The sequence below is a fragment of the Triticum urartu genome, chromosome 2 (genome assembly GCF_003073215.2).
Source record: "Triticum urartu cultivar G1812 chromosome 2, Tu2.1, whole genome shotgun sequence".
Taxonomy (NCBI): Eukaryota; Viridiplantae; Streptophyta; class Magnoliopsida; order Poales; family Poaceae; genus Triticum; species Triticum urartu.
Genome location: NC_053023.1, coordinates 51,286,578 through 51,299,724, shown reverse-complemented (window position 1 = coordinate 51,299,724; position 13,147 = coordinate 51,286,578). Strand labels below are relative to the sequence as shown.

The 13,147-nt window shown below is 47.1% G+C and overlaps 2 protein-coding genes across 8 annotated transcripts; one reads left to right on the top strand and one right to left on the bottom strand.

The window, feature by feature from the left end:
• Positions 1 to 4,559: 4,559 nt before the first annotated feature.
• Positions 4,560 to 7,290, bottom strand: LOC125540977 (acid phosphatase 1-like). The gene is made up of 3 exons (XM_048704488.1): positions 6,843 to 7,290; positions 6,560 to 6,766; positions 4,560 to 4,996 (listed from the first exon to the last, which is right to left on the bottom strand). The coding sequence occupies exons 1-3, from the start codon at positions 7,217 to 7,219 to the stop codon at positions 4,819 to 4,821; spliced, it is 762 nt and encodes a 253-aa protein (XP_048560445.1). The 5' UTR covers positions 7,220 to 7,290; the 3' UTR covers positions 4,560 to 4,818.
• Positions 7,291 to 9,749: 2,459 nt separating this feature from the next.
• LOC125535632 (folylpolyglutamate synthase-like) lies at positions 9,750 to 12,806 on the top strand. 7 transcript variants are annotated; one of them, XM_048698695.1, is made up of 6 exons: positions 9,750 to 10,008; positions 10,132 to 10,256; positions 10,346 to 10,463; positions 11,358 to 11,492; positions 12,074 to 12,174; positions 12,663 to 12,806. In XM_048698695.1, exons 3-6 carry the CDS (start codon positions 10,389 to 10,391, stop codon positions 12,703 to 12,705), a joined length of 354 nt encoding a protein of 117 aa, XP_048554652.1. In that variant the 5' UTR covers positions 9,750 to 10,008; positions 10,132 to 10,256; positions 10,346 to 10,388; the 3' UTR covers positions 12,706 to 12,806. The 7 variants fall into 7 exon arrangements, 6 of the variants coding, with proteins under 6 accessions (XP_048554652.1, XP_048554651.1, XP_048554650.1 ...); XM_048698694.1 differs by having other exon boundaries at positions 11,355 to 11,492; XR_007294757.1 differs by lacking the exon at positions 11,358 to 11,492 and having other exon boundaries at positions 9,751 to 10,008.
• The last annotated feature ends 341 nt before the right edge of the window (positions 12,807 to 13,147 follow it).

The window sequence follows — 13,147 nt, the reverse complement described above, 5'->3', positions numbered from 1 at the left end:
GGTGCGGGTGACGACGCGGCGGCAAGCTAGTGTCCAAACCCCACCTTTAATCTTGGCCGGGAATACACATATAGCTGTGCGGCGCCGGTCGTCGTCACGTTATTTACATGTTATTATACATTGTTGGGTCGGTCAGGGGACGAAGTACATGGGGTTGGGCACCTTGAAGACGCGGTCGCCGGCGCAGTCGCCCTGGAGGTCGCTCCACTGGTCGCCGACGTTGCCGCGGATCCGGTACCCCTCCGCCGCCGGCGCTCCGCCGACTTGAACACCACCGAGCTCCGCCCCCGGTACGCCGCGCTCCTGCATGCACACACACCGCCATCGGCTTACTCTCATCAGGACAAAACACACGGTGCCAATCGGTCCGTACGTGCATGGGGACATCAGAATTCAGGACGGCAAGCAGAGGGTTGTCGCGGTTCAGGAGCTTCACGTCAGCTCGCTATCCATGGATTCAGTGGAACGGAGAATGTGCACGTATATAATGTGTACGGCTAGTTGGAAGTTAGTTAATTCTAGTTGCTCCTGGAAGAATATATCCTCCTGATTTTTGTGTGTGTTTGTGCGTGCTGTCACTACCACGCGAATTTCTCGTACAGTAGTACGATGTACCACCAGGTCTGTGGCCATGAGAGGAAGACGCCAACAGCACGGCCGGTTTGCGTCAGTACGTACATGTGACATGCGACCGAACGTGCCTTAAGATAGAGTGACTGGTAAGGAGTAACTTGGCCTTTTTCTTTTGGCTAGGTCTCAGTCGGTTAAATGACATACTCCTCCCGTCTCAAAATTCTTGTCTTAAATTTGTCTAGATACAAATGTATTTAATACTAAAACATGACTTGATACATTTGTATTTAGACAAATTGATGTATCTAGACAAATTTAAGACAAAAAATTTGGAACGGAGTGAGTAACATGGAAGAAATTTTTTTTGTAAGGATCTCAATATAAGATCTTATGGATCAGTCGACTAAGACTTAGCAAGACTACTTTTTGAGGGAGCTACTAAATCTTAGTTGATTAAGACTTCACGAAGTCTCAGTCAACACGTCAACCGTCGGATCCTTACTTGCTTCAAATTCACGTTGGGAGTGAGTTTGTCTCGTTTCGGCCTGTTAACGTATGCGTCATCCCGTTTTTCTTTTTCTGTGCATTTTCATTGTTTGGGCTCTTTTTTGTTCGCGGGCTACGGGTTGCACCGGGATGTGGAGTCTGCGGGGGCCTTTTTCTGCGTCTTTCCTGTGACTTGTTTCTTTCTCTTTTCATTTCAATTTCACTTTTTTTATGGTGCAGCGGTGGATGCCGGTGGTGAACTTACCTTTTTCTCTTTTCGTGCGTTGTTATGTTTTAGGGAGACAAAATGGCCTCGTTCATTTTTTGCCAGTTGTAAATTTTTTTATTCCTTCTTTTAAAGCGCATTTTTTTAAAATACGAAGTACATGAATATTTTTTGTACAAATATTTTTATTCTCCTAAAATTTTCTATTTCTTAATTTTCTATTTTTTAGTAAATACACTAATACTTATAAAATTATACGAAAATTTTGTATAAATTTTCTTCTTTTTATAAATGTTTTTGTTATACACACATGTCCCATCTGCATGCATGCAATACACATGAGCCTTTTATTTGAAAGATATTGCTTGTTTTTCTATTTCTTAATTTTACATGATTGTAATTGTGGGCTCTTTGCAAAAAAAAATACTATAAGTGTGTGCAGTTTCATGTATGCCACCAGGCACACAACTGCAAGTGTCGCTAGCTACTGCATCTTCACGTCTTCAATGTGACTACAACTTGGTTGTGTTTTTTTGGAGAAGAGGCAGTTGCATGTTTGCCACCAACACGCAACGGCAAGTGTCGGCCACGACTACAATGGCATGTCTTCAACTTGACTGTAACTTGGTGGTCTTTGTCTAAAGGAGGCACTTGCATGTCTACCATCAACATGCAATTGCAAGTGTCGCCTCGGACTGCAATTGTATGTATTCAATGTGACTGCTACTTAGTGATGTTTTATCGGTGGGATGCATGTTTGGTACCAATACGCAACTCCAAGTGCCACCAACGACTGCAATTGCATGTCTTCAACGTGACTGCAACTTGGTGGTGTTTTGTCGGGTGGAGGGGTCAGTTGCATGTCTACCGCCAATTCGCAACTGCAAGTGTCACTTCGACTGCAATTGAATGTCTTTCAATGGGAATGCAACTCTGTGGTGTTTTGTCGGGAAGGGACGGTTCCATGTCTACCGCTAGGCACACAACTGCATGTGTCACCCCTCGGCTGCAACTCGGTGGGAGGGCAACAATTACATGTTTGCTACCAATACGCAACTCCAAGTGCCACCAACGACTGCAATTGCATGTCTTCAACGTGACTACAACTTGGTGTTGTTTTGTTGGGTGGAGGGGTCAGTTGCATGTCTACTGCTAATACACAACTACAAGTGTCGCTTCGACTTCAATTGCATGTATTTCAATGGGAATGCAACAATGTGGTGTTTTGTCGGGAAGGGACAGTTCCATGCCTACCACCAGGCAAACAACTGCATGTGTCGCCTCTCGGCTGCAACTCGGTCGTATTTTGTCGGGAAGAACAGTTGCATGTATGTCACTAGGCATGCAACTCCAAGTGTCATTCCTGATTGCAACTGCATGTCTTCAATTCGACTGTAACTATAATGTTTTCTGTTGGGTAAGGTGGCAGTTGCATGTCTGCTACTAGGCATTCAGCTACAAATGTTGTTCCCGATTGCAACTGCATGTCTTCAATTCGACTGCAACTCTGATGTTTTTGTCGGGTAAGGGGGTAGTTGCATGTCCGCTGCTAGGCATTCAGCTGCAAGTGTCACCCTTGACTCCAACGACATGTCTCCAACGTGAGTATAACTCTGTGGTATTTTTGTCAGGAGGGCTAGTTGCAACTCTGTCACTAGGCATGCAACTGCATTTATCGCCCTGACTGCTATTACATGTCTTTAAGTCGACTATAACTCAGTGATGTTTTCTTAGGGAATGGGGCAATTGCATGTGTGCCACTAGACATGCAACTGTAAGTGTCTTCTCAAGTGCAACTGCATCTCTTCAATGGGTCTGCAACTTTGTGGTGTTTTCTCGAGGGAGCAACAGTTGCATGCCCGCCAATAGGAACACAACTGCAAGTGTTGCTCCAACTAAAAAAAGTGTTGCTCCAACTACAGCTCGATGGTGTTTTTGTGGACGGACAATTGAATGTCTGCCACTAGGCCTACAACTGCAAGTGTTGCCTAATCGCAACTATATGTCTTAAACGCAATTTCAACTCTGTGGTGTATTGTCGTGGGAGGAGGCAGTTGCAAATCTGCCACCAGGGATGCAACTGCAAGTGTTTCCCCAACCGCAATTGCATGTCTTTAACATGACTACAAACTTTTATGGTGTTTTGTTGAGGGGGGGGGTGTCAGTTGCATCTCTGCCAGTAGCATGCAACTACAAGTGTCTCCCCTAACCGCAACTCTGGGACATTTTGTCGTGGAAAAGAGGTAGTTGCATGTCTGCCAGTAGGCCCACAACTACAAGTGTTGCCTCCAACATCAATTGCATTCGTTCAGATGTCGGCTGGATAAGATTTAATTAAGTCTCAATCGGTTGTGTCGTATGCACACCCTATTATTAACTTTGTTTAATTTTCTTTTCCATTTACTGCTCTTTATTTTTATTTTTGTGTTTTGCTTTTTGTTATTTTTCTCTGAAAAAGGTGTTTGGATTTTTTTAAACATGCCACAACAACCTAGTTGCATGTCTGCACCTTATGTGCAATTATATATGATGGGCATCTTATTTTGTTAGTTGTACCATTGTCAATTTTTGAATGATAGTGAAAATACAAAAACACGAGTAAACCAATGCTCGGCCTAACCCAACCCAGGAAAGAAAATATTGCACGAGGAATATTTTTAACTAATATTAAAAGTTTTCTAGTTGCTTGATATTTTTCTCAAATACATGATGAATCGTTATAAAAATACACGAACGCATTTTTTATTTCTCTCTCTCTAAATTGATGTTAATTGGTTATAATTCATGGAATCAAAAAATAAAATAACAAAACTTAAGTAGGAAATGAAAAGAAAACTAGTCACAACAGATAGAAACCAGACGTTAAGAAAATTGTACGTACAACCCCTTTTTTAGGGGTACCTACAACAACTAATATACCCGGCTGATGCACTACACGAGTCGATGAGTCAGCAGCGCCGAAGAAAAATGTTGCACGAACTCGCTGGCCCAACGCTAATACGAACAAAGACATGGCCAGCCTAAAAAGCACGAACTCGCCGTTTTCACCATTGGATTCCTCGCGTTGAGATCTTCAAAACTAGATCCATGTTGACAAATTTTGATGAACTTTTTTTTCACAAAAAAAGAATAAAAACCGAACGAAAAAATAGAACCGAGAGCACGTTTTTTTTCTTTCCAACAGAGACATGGCCGTACCTTTCGCGAAAGCACAATTATACCTCTCGTGGAAGAAAATTTTCCGAAAGGCACGTGCGTGCCTCTCAGAAAAGCACGACCGTGCCTGTCGCCACCCCATCCACCTCCACCCTCTCTAGTAAAGCTCTCTATCTGTATCTGTGCGCGGGAGGGAATGGGAATCGTTGGGAAGGAAGAAGATATGATTGTATACGCCGGTGCGGGTGATGCGCGCGGCGGCAGCTAGAGTCCAAACCCCACCTGGGGCGGGGATACACGGCCACCCCATATATATAGCGGTGCTTCGCCGTCACGTTATTTACATGTTACATACTAGTAGTACATTGTTCGGGCGGTCAGGGGACGAAGTACATGGGGTTGGGCACTTTGAAGACGCGGTCGCCGGCGCAGTCGCCCTGCAGGTCGCTCCACTGGTCGCCGACGTTGCCGCGGATCCGGTACCCCTCCTCCACCAGCCGCCGGCGCTCCGCCGACTTGAACACCACCGAGCTCTGCCCCCGGTACGCCGCGCTCCTGCATGCACACACACACCGCACCGTCAACATCCGTCCACCGGACAAAACACGGTGCCAATCAGTCCGTACGCGCATGTCTATACCGAGCAATGATACATGTGGACGGCAAAGTATCTGTCGCGTCTCACCAAGTTCACGTCAGCTCGCTGTCCAAGGATTCAGTGGAACGTAGAATGTGCACGTATACATAGAATAGGGACGACTATTATATACTGTGCGGTTGGAAGTCAGCTCAGTTCCTAGTTGCTACTGGAAGAATATATCCTTCCTGTTCTTTTTTGTTTTGGTGCGTGCTGTCACTTCTAAATTTTTTGTTTTAGATTTGTCTAAATACAGATATATCTAGTTACGTTTTAGTGTTAAATACATTCGTATCTAGACAAATCTAAGACAAGAATTTTAGGATGGAGGAAGTACTATGTACCAAGTCCATGGCCATGAGAGGAAGGAGCCAACAGCACGGTCCGTGTCAGTACGATATGTGTGACATACGACCCAACGTGTCTTTTTTCTTTTCTTTTTTGCGGTTGCGGGGCGAACGTGTCTTAAGATAGTGTGACTTGTAACTCCGCTCTTTTTCACAACTTTTCATGGTATGGCTTTAGTACAAAATCGTGCATGAAACTGGTCAAAGATGGTGTTCTGTTCGAGTGTTGCCGAAAAAAAATAAGGACTGCTATTTTAGATCCGCCCCGTAGCAAGCCATCGAATCTGACAATTGTAGTTTGCAAGAGATATCTTGTTGCCGAGACAGAGAGGTTATGTTGCGGTTTTTTTTGCAACATAGATTGTGTTGCTAGATTTGTTTTTGCAACATGAGTCGTGTTACAGAATATTTTTGCAACATAGGTCGTGTTGCGGGATTTGTTTTGCAACATACTCCCTCTGTCCGCTGAAGAGTGTACATCTAGAAATTTTAGGATAAATTATGAAGTTAAGTAAATTATGCATTGGAAATGTGCAAGACACCATCTCTCCCATCTTTAATTACCCAACCCCCAATGAGCTAAGTGCATGTAAAAACTAAGAAGACCATGTGTAGATTGCTATTGGTCTTGATTACTGTGTGATGAGAGAGAAGTATTTTTTTCTATTTTAAAGTGCATTGAAAAGATAGAAGTACACTCTTTTATGGACAAATTTTGAAGCCAAACATACACTTTTCACCGGACGGAGGGAGCAGGTCAGATTGCGGGATTTAACCATTGCAGGGCTCTAGCCCTTGGTCGGTTTGCAACAAGGGACTAGTAGCAAAACCTTTTTCTGAAATAATGGACCAGTTGGATAACGTGGACATGAAGGGTTGACTCCGGACCGTATGACAGAGCCCATCCACCGGGCATGGAGTGGGTGGACGCTCGCATAAGATCGGTCGGTCGAAAGGAATCATTTCCAAAAAAAAAATAGTGTTTTCTGTTCAGCCTGTATGGACCTTTTTTTTTTTGAGAATCAAAGGTATGGACCGGGGGTAAGTGACCATTTGGTGAGCAGTGGTTGGCTGGGCCGATTCGATCAGCCTAGCTAGTCGTACGTAACCCTAAAAAGAACTAGTCGTACGTACCTCAAGATGAGTCGGTCGTACCCGGCGAAACCGGCTGCGGCGAGGTTGGCGGCCGTGGACGCGCCGAGAGCCTCCTCGTCTCTCCCGGAGAGAAGAAAAACCCTGAAGCCTCCCCCTTTGAGCGTCCAGAACAGCCTCACCATCGCCGGAATCCCCGGGCACGTCCCTCTGCTCGCCCACGCCTTGAACGCCGTCGGATCGTAAGCCCTGCATGCATGCCAGATCAGACGCCACAGCACAACCAATCACTACATGCATGGTTGTGTACGTCACCGTCACGTACCCGAACTGCTTGGCCTGGTAGTAGGGCAGGTTGGAGAGGCAGGTGTCGTCGATGTCGAGGACCCAGGCGTCGAGACCGTCGCCGGCGGCGGGGGTCTGGCTGGCGTAGGCGGCGATCTGGTCCGTCGCGCTGCTCACATCCCGGCCGTACTGGCCCCAGGACATGTAGGCCCAGACGTAGCCGACGCAGGGCGCCGGCACCGCGCGCCAGTACTTGGCGTTGTTGGCCTCCACCATCACCCGCCAGCTCAGGCAGCCGCCGGGGTCGTCCCCTCCCGGCGGCCAGAACCACGGCGCCCCGTCAGCCACCTGGACCGCGGCGAGGAGGCCGACGAGGAGGGCCACAAGCCACTGCTGTCGCACGGTGAGACCGGCCATTGCCGGAGCTACGGCTACCTCACTAGCCCTGGGGTGTGCGCGCGCGTCAAGGAAAGCAACGGCTAGCTGGTCGATCGACCACACCGTTTCGTCAATGAGCGTGCGTGCATGGATTTTTATGGGCGCACGCACGCGAACGCACTCGGATGATTCCCGTGCGTGCAATGCCACCTTTTGCTTTTGGTGGACAATGCCCGGTGGAAAAGGCAGCCGCGGTGGGCTAAAGCGCGGTCACCGCGGCGAATTAGCGGGGAGATACGCCGACGCCTTTGGATCGGGTGCAGTGAATCCACCTCAGCGCCATTCGCACGCACCGCCGCCGCTCCGGCCGCGCAACACGTGGACCCAATCGAAACTCCCGGTAAGACCGCAGGCAATCAAGTTGACAATTGGGATGACAAATGAAAGATTAAACTTCAGTGCTTCTAGGCAATACTCGTACTTACGGACATTGTGCTAGTGAAAGCATCTAGTTTATGCATGCACGATCTCTTTTACTTGTGCGCTACTAGTGCAACTTTTGTGGTTGATGCATGATGCATGCATGTATAACATATATGTGATCCGCGTAGGCACACGACGACAATGCACATGATATTGTCCGATCTTGGTTGCGCCGGCGGGCACCGGCGGGAAATGTTTGTCTGCGCAAAGAGCGCACGAGTGAAGACGTACCGGAGTTTACTGAGTACGTCGATCGCCTCCACCAGGCCCGCACGGGGAAGAAGAAAGATTCGGTGGTTACTGGACGTGTTACCACTCAGCAAAGCGAGATCGGGGAACAGTAATTTGATGATCTACGCATGAACAGCGGTGGCCACTCGCTGGGTCGCTAGTGATCACTCCCACGCAGCATCGATCGATTAGTGGCATGTACTAGCTGCTAATTAATCAATTGTCTACGACTACAGACGCCTATGGTAGTACTCCTAGCCACAGGACAGTCGGACTACAAGGCCATATCTTGCAGATCCTGGTGGCTACGTCGAACTGGGACATGCATCTAGGCTAGATTGTATATGTCAGAAGCTGAATGTGCGCGAAGTTTCGCGTGGATGCAACAGCACTGGATATGGTCGAGGACGAGGAGTCAGCTATCAGCGCGCGCATGCAATGCAAGTTGGGGCGATGCGTCGATGTTGAAAAGGAATAAGACTGTTGGTGCCTTGAGGCGGAGGTATATGCACAGAGGAAGGTTGTGATGCCAGACTTAACCACCAGAGGATAGCTTAGCAGCTAGGAATCAAAATCCACAAGACTTTGCAGGAATAGGGTGCCCTTTTCAGACGAATAGCTGCCGGACTTTCTTTGCCACCGGGCAGAATAGCTGCCGAACTAATGCTGCCATGACGGCTACTCCCTCCGTTTCTAAATATAAGTCTTTTTAGAGATTTTACTATAGACTACATACGGATGTATGTAGACATAGTTTAGAGTGTAGGTTCATTCATTTTGCTTCGTATGTAGTCTCTTATTAAAATCTCTAAAAAGACTTATATTTAGGAACGGAGGGAATAGAATACTGTGGTACATGGGGTGTAGGAAGCATACAAGCGATATAGTTAGGAGATGGCGACTCCTCCTGGCGATCAGAGATGGGCGGCGCATCTGGTCTCCGACCTCCACACGCCGGCCCTTCTGGTCTTCTGGCGAGGGACAATAGCCCGGCGAGCTCGTGCCCATCGTCTGCTACTGATCAACGATCGGGGCGGCTGCGGCGACGCGAGAGCGGTGCGGCTGGGGGAGGAGATCAAGGAAGGTATGCAGATCTCGTTCTCCTGCCATGTGGCGCTTGTGGGCGGGAAACAGTGCAGGGAGAGATGCGGCGCGGGGGTCGAGGGAGAGGAGAAGGCGAACCGCTATGTCGACTGTGACATAAATGCGGGAAGTGGGGTGGAGACGTCATCCACCATTCCCACAGACGCAGAGAGGCAAAAATCCCCTTCCTCTTCCACGTTCGCTCATATGGCTTTGGGTTTCGATGGCGTCCTGGAAGAGATCGCTCGAGGCGGAGATGACGGTGATTGCAGAGGGAGACGAAGGGAAGATGGAGAAGATGAGGGAGATCCTCTCGTGGTTCCCGAAGAGGGAAGATCTGAAGGCGGCGACGGCGCAAGGATTTCGGATGCTCACAGAAGAAGAAGACACCCGCCTGTCTCCAGATGGTGGGGCGGTGGGGCCACTGCGGATGATGTTGTGGGCGATGGAGGAGGCAATCTCCGATGACCCCAAATACACTATTAAGAAAAGGGCTATAGATAATATGGACAGTAATGACACACCACACATGTGGTGCGCCACTACTATATACTAATGGCGCACCATGTGTTGGTGCGCCATTAATGTCCAAATACTAATGGCGCATCACATCCACGATGCGCCACTAGTAATTTTTTTTTCAAAAATACTAATGACGCATCAGGGGATAGTGCGTATCACTAGTTTTAACTAGTAATGACGCACCGGTAAGAGATGCGCCATTGCTATCTATACGTATGGCGCATCCCTACCAGTGCGCCATTGCTATCACCCCTTATTCCCTCCCTCTAGTCACGTTCTCTCCCCTCCCCTTCCTCCTGACACACCCACCCACCTCCCTCGACTTCGATCTAGATCGGGAAGCCCCGGCCGCATCTTCCCCCGCCGCCCATGCCTCACCCCCTCTCGTCGCCGCCGCCAGCCTCCGCTGCCGCCTACTCCTCTCCTCGCCGCTCGCCTCCTCCCGCACCCGCCGCTTCCTCCCCCGCGCCATGGAGTCCTCCTCGTCCCCCGCACCATGGAGCACGCAGGTGAGCGACGCGACCCGATCGGGGCTTGCTAGCTTCGTGGAGTGACACTAGTGGTGCGTGTTGGGCTGGGTACTGTACTGATGGCTGCCGCATTCGTGCGGCGGGGTGGGGATTGATGTGCAGGTGGTGCGGCGGCGGGGGAGTACGAGGAGGTGCTGGATCGGCTGTCCTCGCTCATCACGCAGAAGGTGCGCGCGGACACCGGCAACCGCGGCAACCAGTGGGACCTCATGGGCCGCTACCTCCAGGTACTCCGTGCCCTCCTTCATCCTCCTCCTCAACTGCGATGTGGGTGGGGATGTGTTGTCTGATCTAGAGGGCGGATTTGGTTCTTCAGATTCTGGAGCTGGAGGAGCCCATCGCGCGGATGAAGGTCATCCATGCCGCCGGCACCAAAGGTCATCCATGTCACGCGACCCGATCGGGAAGCTCCGATTCATCTGCCCACCAGTCAGGTACGCCCTCTCCGCTCCGCCCCGATTCACCACTTGCATCAGTACGACGATGCCCTAGGGAGAAAGGGAGCTCAAGGCAGAACCAGGGCTCTTGCCCGTGGATCCTTCCGTACCCCCAGTCCCGATCCCGTGTATGGCGTAGAAATCCCTCTGCCCGTCTGCCGTAGCCGAGCTCCACAGTTGGTCGCTTGGTATTTTTGAAGGGGGGAATGAAGGTTTCAGTTGATAGATGATTTATTTCTGGTCTTATGATCCAATTGCAACAAGTGCAGTAGACAGTTAATTGATGATCCTCATCCTGTGTAGCTCGCACTCCATAGCAGGGAAGGGGGAAGTAAATTCAACTGAGTCCAGCACCTGAAATCGTGTATCTACCACTACCAGGTTTCATTTTGGCAGATGTGAATAATATAAAATCCATGAAATTCAGTCCAAGAATCTGGTCCTGTTCTGCACATAGTGCAGACACTAAGCAGCCATGGAAGAATTCCACGTGCTATTATGACTATATATACACCAAATCTTGTAACCTCTGGATAGTGCAGCTTAGTTTTAGTACGTCGGCTGCATCAGACTTCCAGTAAGCATTGCCACGATAAATGAATTGCGTCGTGTGTCTTTGAAATACTTGTGCAGAGCGATGCATATAGGTTTTTCCGTTTCAAGCTATATGTGTTGCATTCAAAGGGAGCTCTCTTTCCTGCACGCAGCTCAAGCAAAACAAATAAACAACGGAGTTAAGCAGGGTCTACACTGTTGCGTTTGTTTCTTAAAAAAATTACCTGAGATATCTCACACATATCTGTAGAGAATAGTTTTGCAATAGCAGTCTTCTTATTTCCAACGGTTTTAGCTTGAATGGATCTCCCTCTGTCTCTATTTCTGGGACAGCAGCAGCAGCAACCTAGTCGTCGTCGTCGTCGATGGCAGGGTTGTAACCTCACTATCACGCTAATGGACGCAAAAAAGAAGAGTGGTAGTACTATCAATGGTTTAGTCAGCGCCTCAACAACGTCTGCACTACTTCTGGTATTGTTTTTCAGTAGCTTTTTTCTGCACCTTTTTCTTTCAGTTATTAGTGCTGCTGCCCCATGAACACATTTTTTAATTTGACTATACATTCAAATGAAGCCTTTGTTAAGTACACACTCCAAAATTCAGTTAACAGTAGCCTAACTGGATTTTCTGTTTCTGAATTTATAAAGTCACTTTATATTCATTTTATAAATTAACAGTAGCTTCAAAATTAAGTATCATTCGCATGGATCAACTGTTATTTTATTTTGTGGAGGATAAAGTTCAGATCATGAATAATGGCATTACAAGTGAACTTGGCACAATTACACAAGTCCTGAACCTCATAGAATCTGACACTAGCAAGTCTTCATTGGCATGCAAGTACTACTTTTACATTGTCATGAAAGGAACAATTAATTTGACATGTATCATTGGTACTGCTAAAACATTTCGTTCATTTTTCAACAAATTTGGTGAAGACCACTTCATATGTATTTTGCATATATGAATTATCTCCTGTTGCTTTCTAAGATGTTAGTTCTTTCAGTTCTAGCCATCCTATCTTTAATTCCTGGCTGCTGGACTACCTGTAGGACAACGAGTTCATCTGCGGCAGCTATCGCTGTGAGCAGTCCGTCCACGACGCGCTCCGCAACGTCTTCGCCGGGCACAACGAGATCCTCAACGTCTGGAGGTAAGTCACCGGCCATCTGTTTCCTGATGAATTTTCTTTCTAACTCAATGTGATCGGATGTGACTAGTACATTCAGATTTACTCTTATTTTCTTTTCAAATAGTACTAGTAGTCTATATTCCAGCTGTGCGACTACCTGTAGCCACTTGAACCGATGAGAATTCTTCAAGCCTACCTATAGCCACTTGAACAAATGTCTATCTCAGATCTGCTCATCTAAAAAATCCAAGTGGAGTAGTATACTGGTAGTATAGTATAATAATATTGTCAAAAGGTAAATGCCCTGATTATTTAGCTCTGTCAGATAAATACTCGTCGAAAGTGGGCTCCTATCAAAATTCATTTCCATTATAATCTTACTCATACAATATTCACACCATGTAATTCTGGAAATATATGCTCATATCTAGTTCTGCATAAAAAATGACAGTATTGACATGTTATAAATAGTTTGTTTGTGTTTCTGTTTATTTTGTTACATTTTGCAGGGATAAAGTGAAGAAAAAGAAGAAAAGATTACTAGAAGATTAGTTTTAGGATTTTCTTTTATTTCCTTGCAATGTTCCTTTTATTGGAAACTTGCAAAGACATTGTAATATTCTTACTATAATAAAAATTATGATTCTATTTCATTTATTGTTTTTAAATTATTTTTCCTTATAGGTTGTTTTCTGTAAATTTAGATTTTTTTGTTTTCCAAATACATTACTAGTGGCACATTTAAGCCCTTATTAGTGGCGCACCTTCCTTTATTACTAGTGGCGCACCTATAAGGTTATTAGTGGCGCACCTGGAGGGAATACCAGTGGAGCACCGAATGGTATACTAATGGCGCACCACATGGTGCGCCATTAGTATATAATACTAGTGGCGCATCAGTAGTGCGCCATTAGTAGGCAAAACTGGTGTGCCACTAGTAGGTCTTTTCCTAGTAGTGGTAGGCGCTGAAGAGGAGAGAATTCCGATCCAAGCA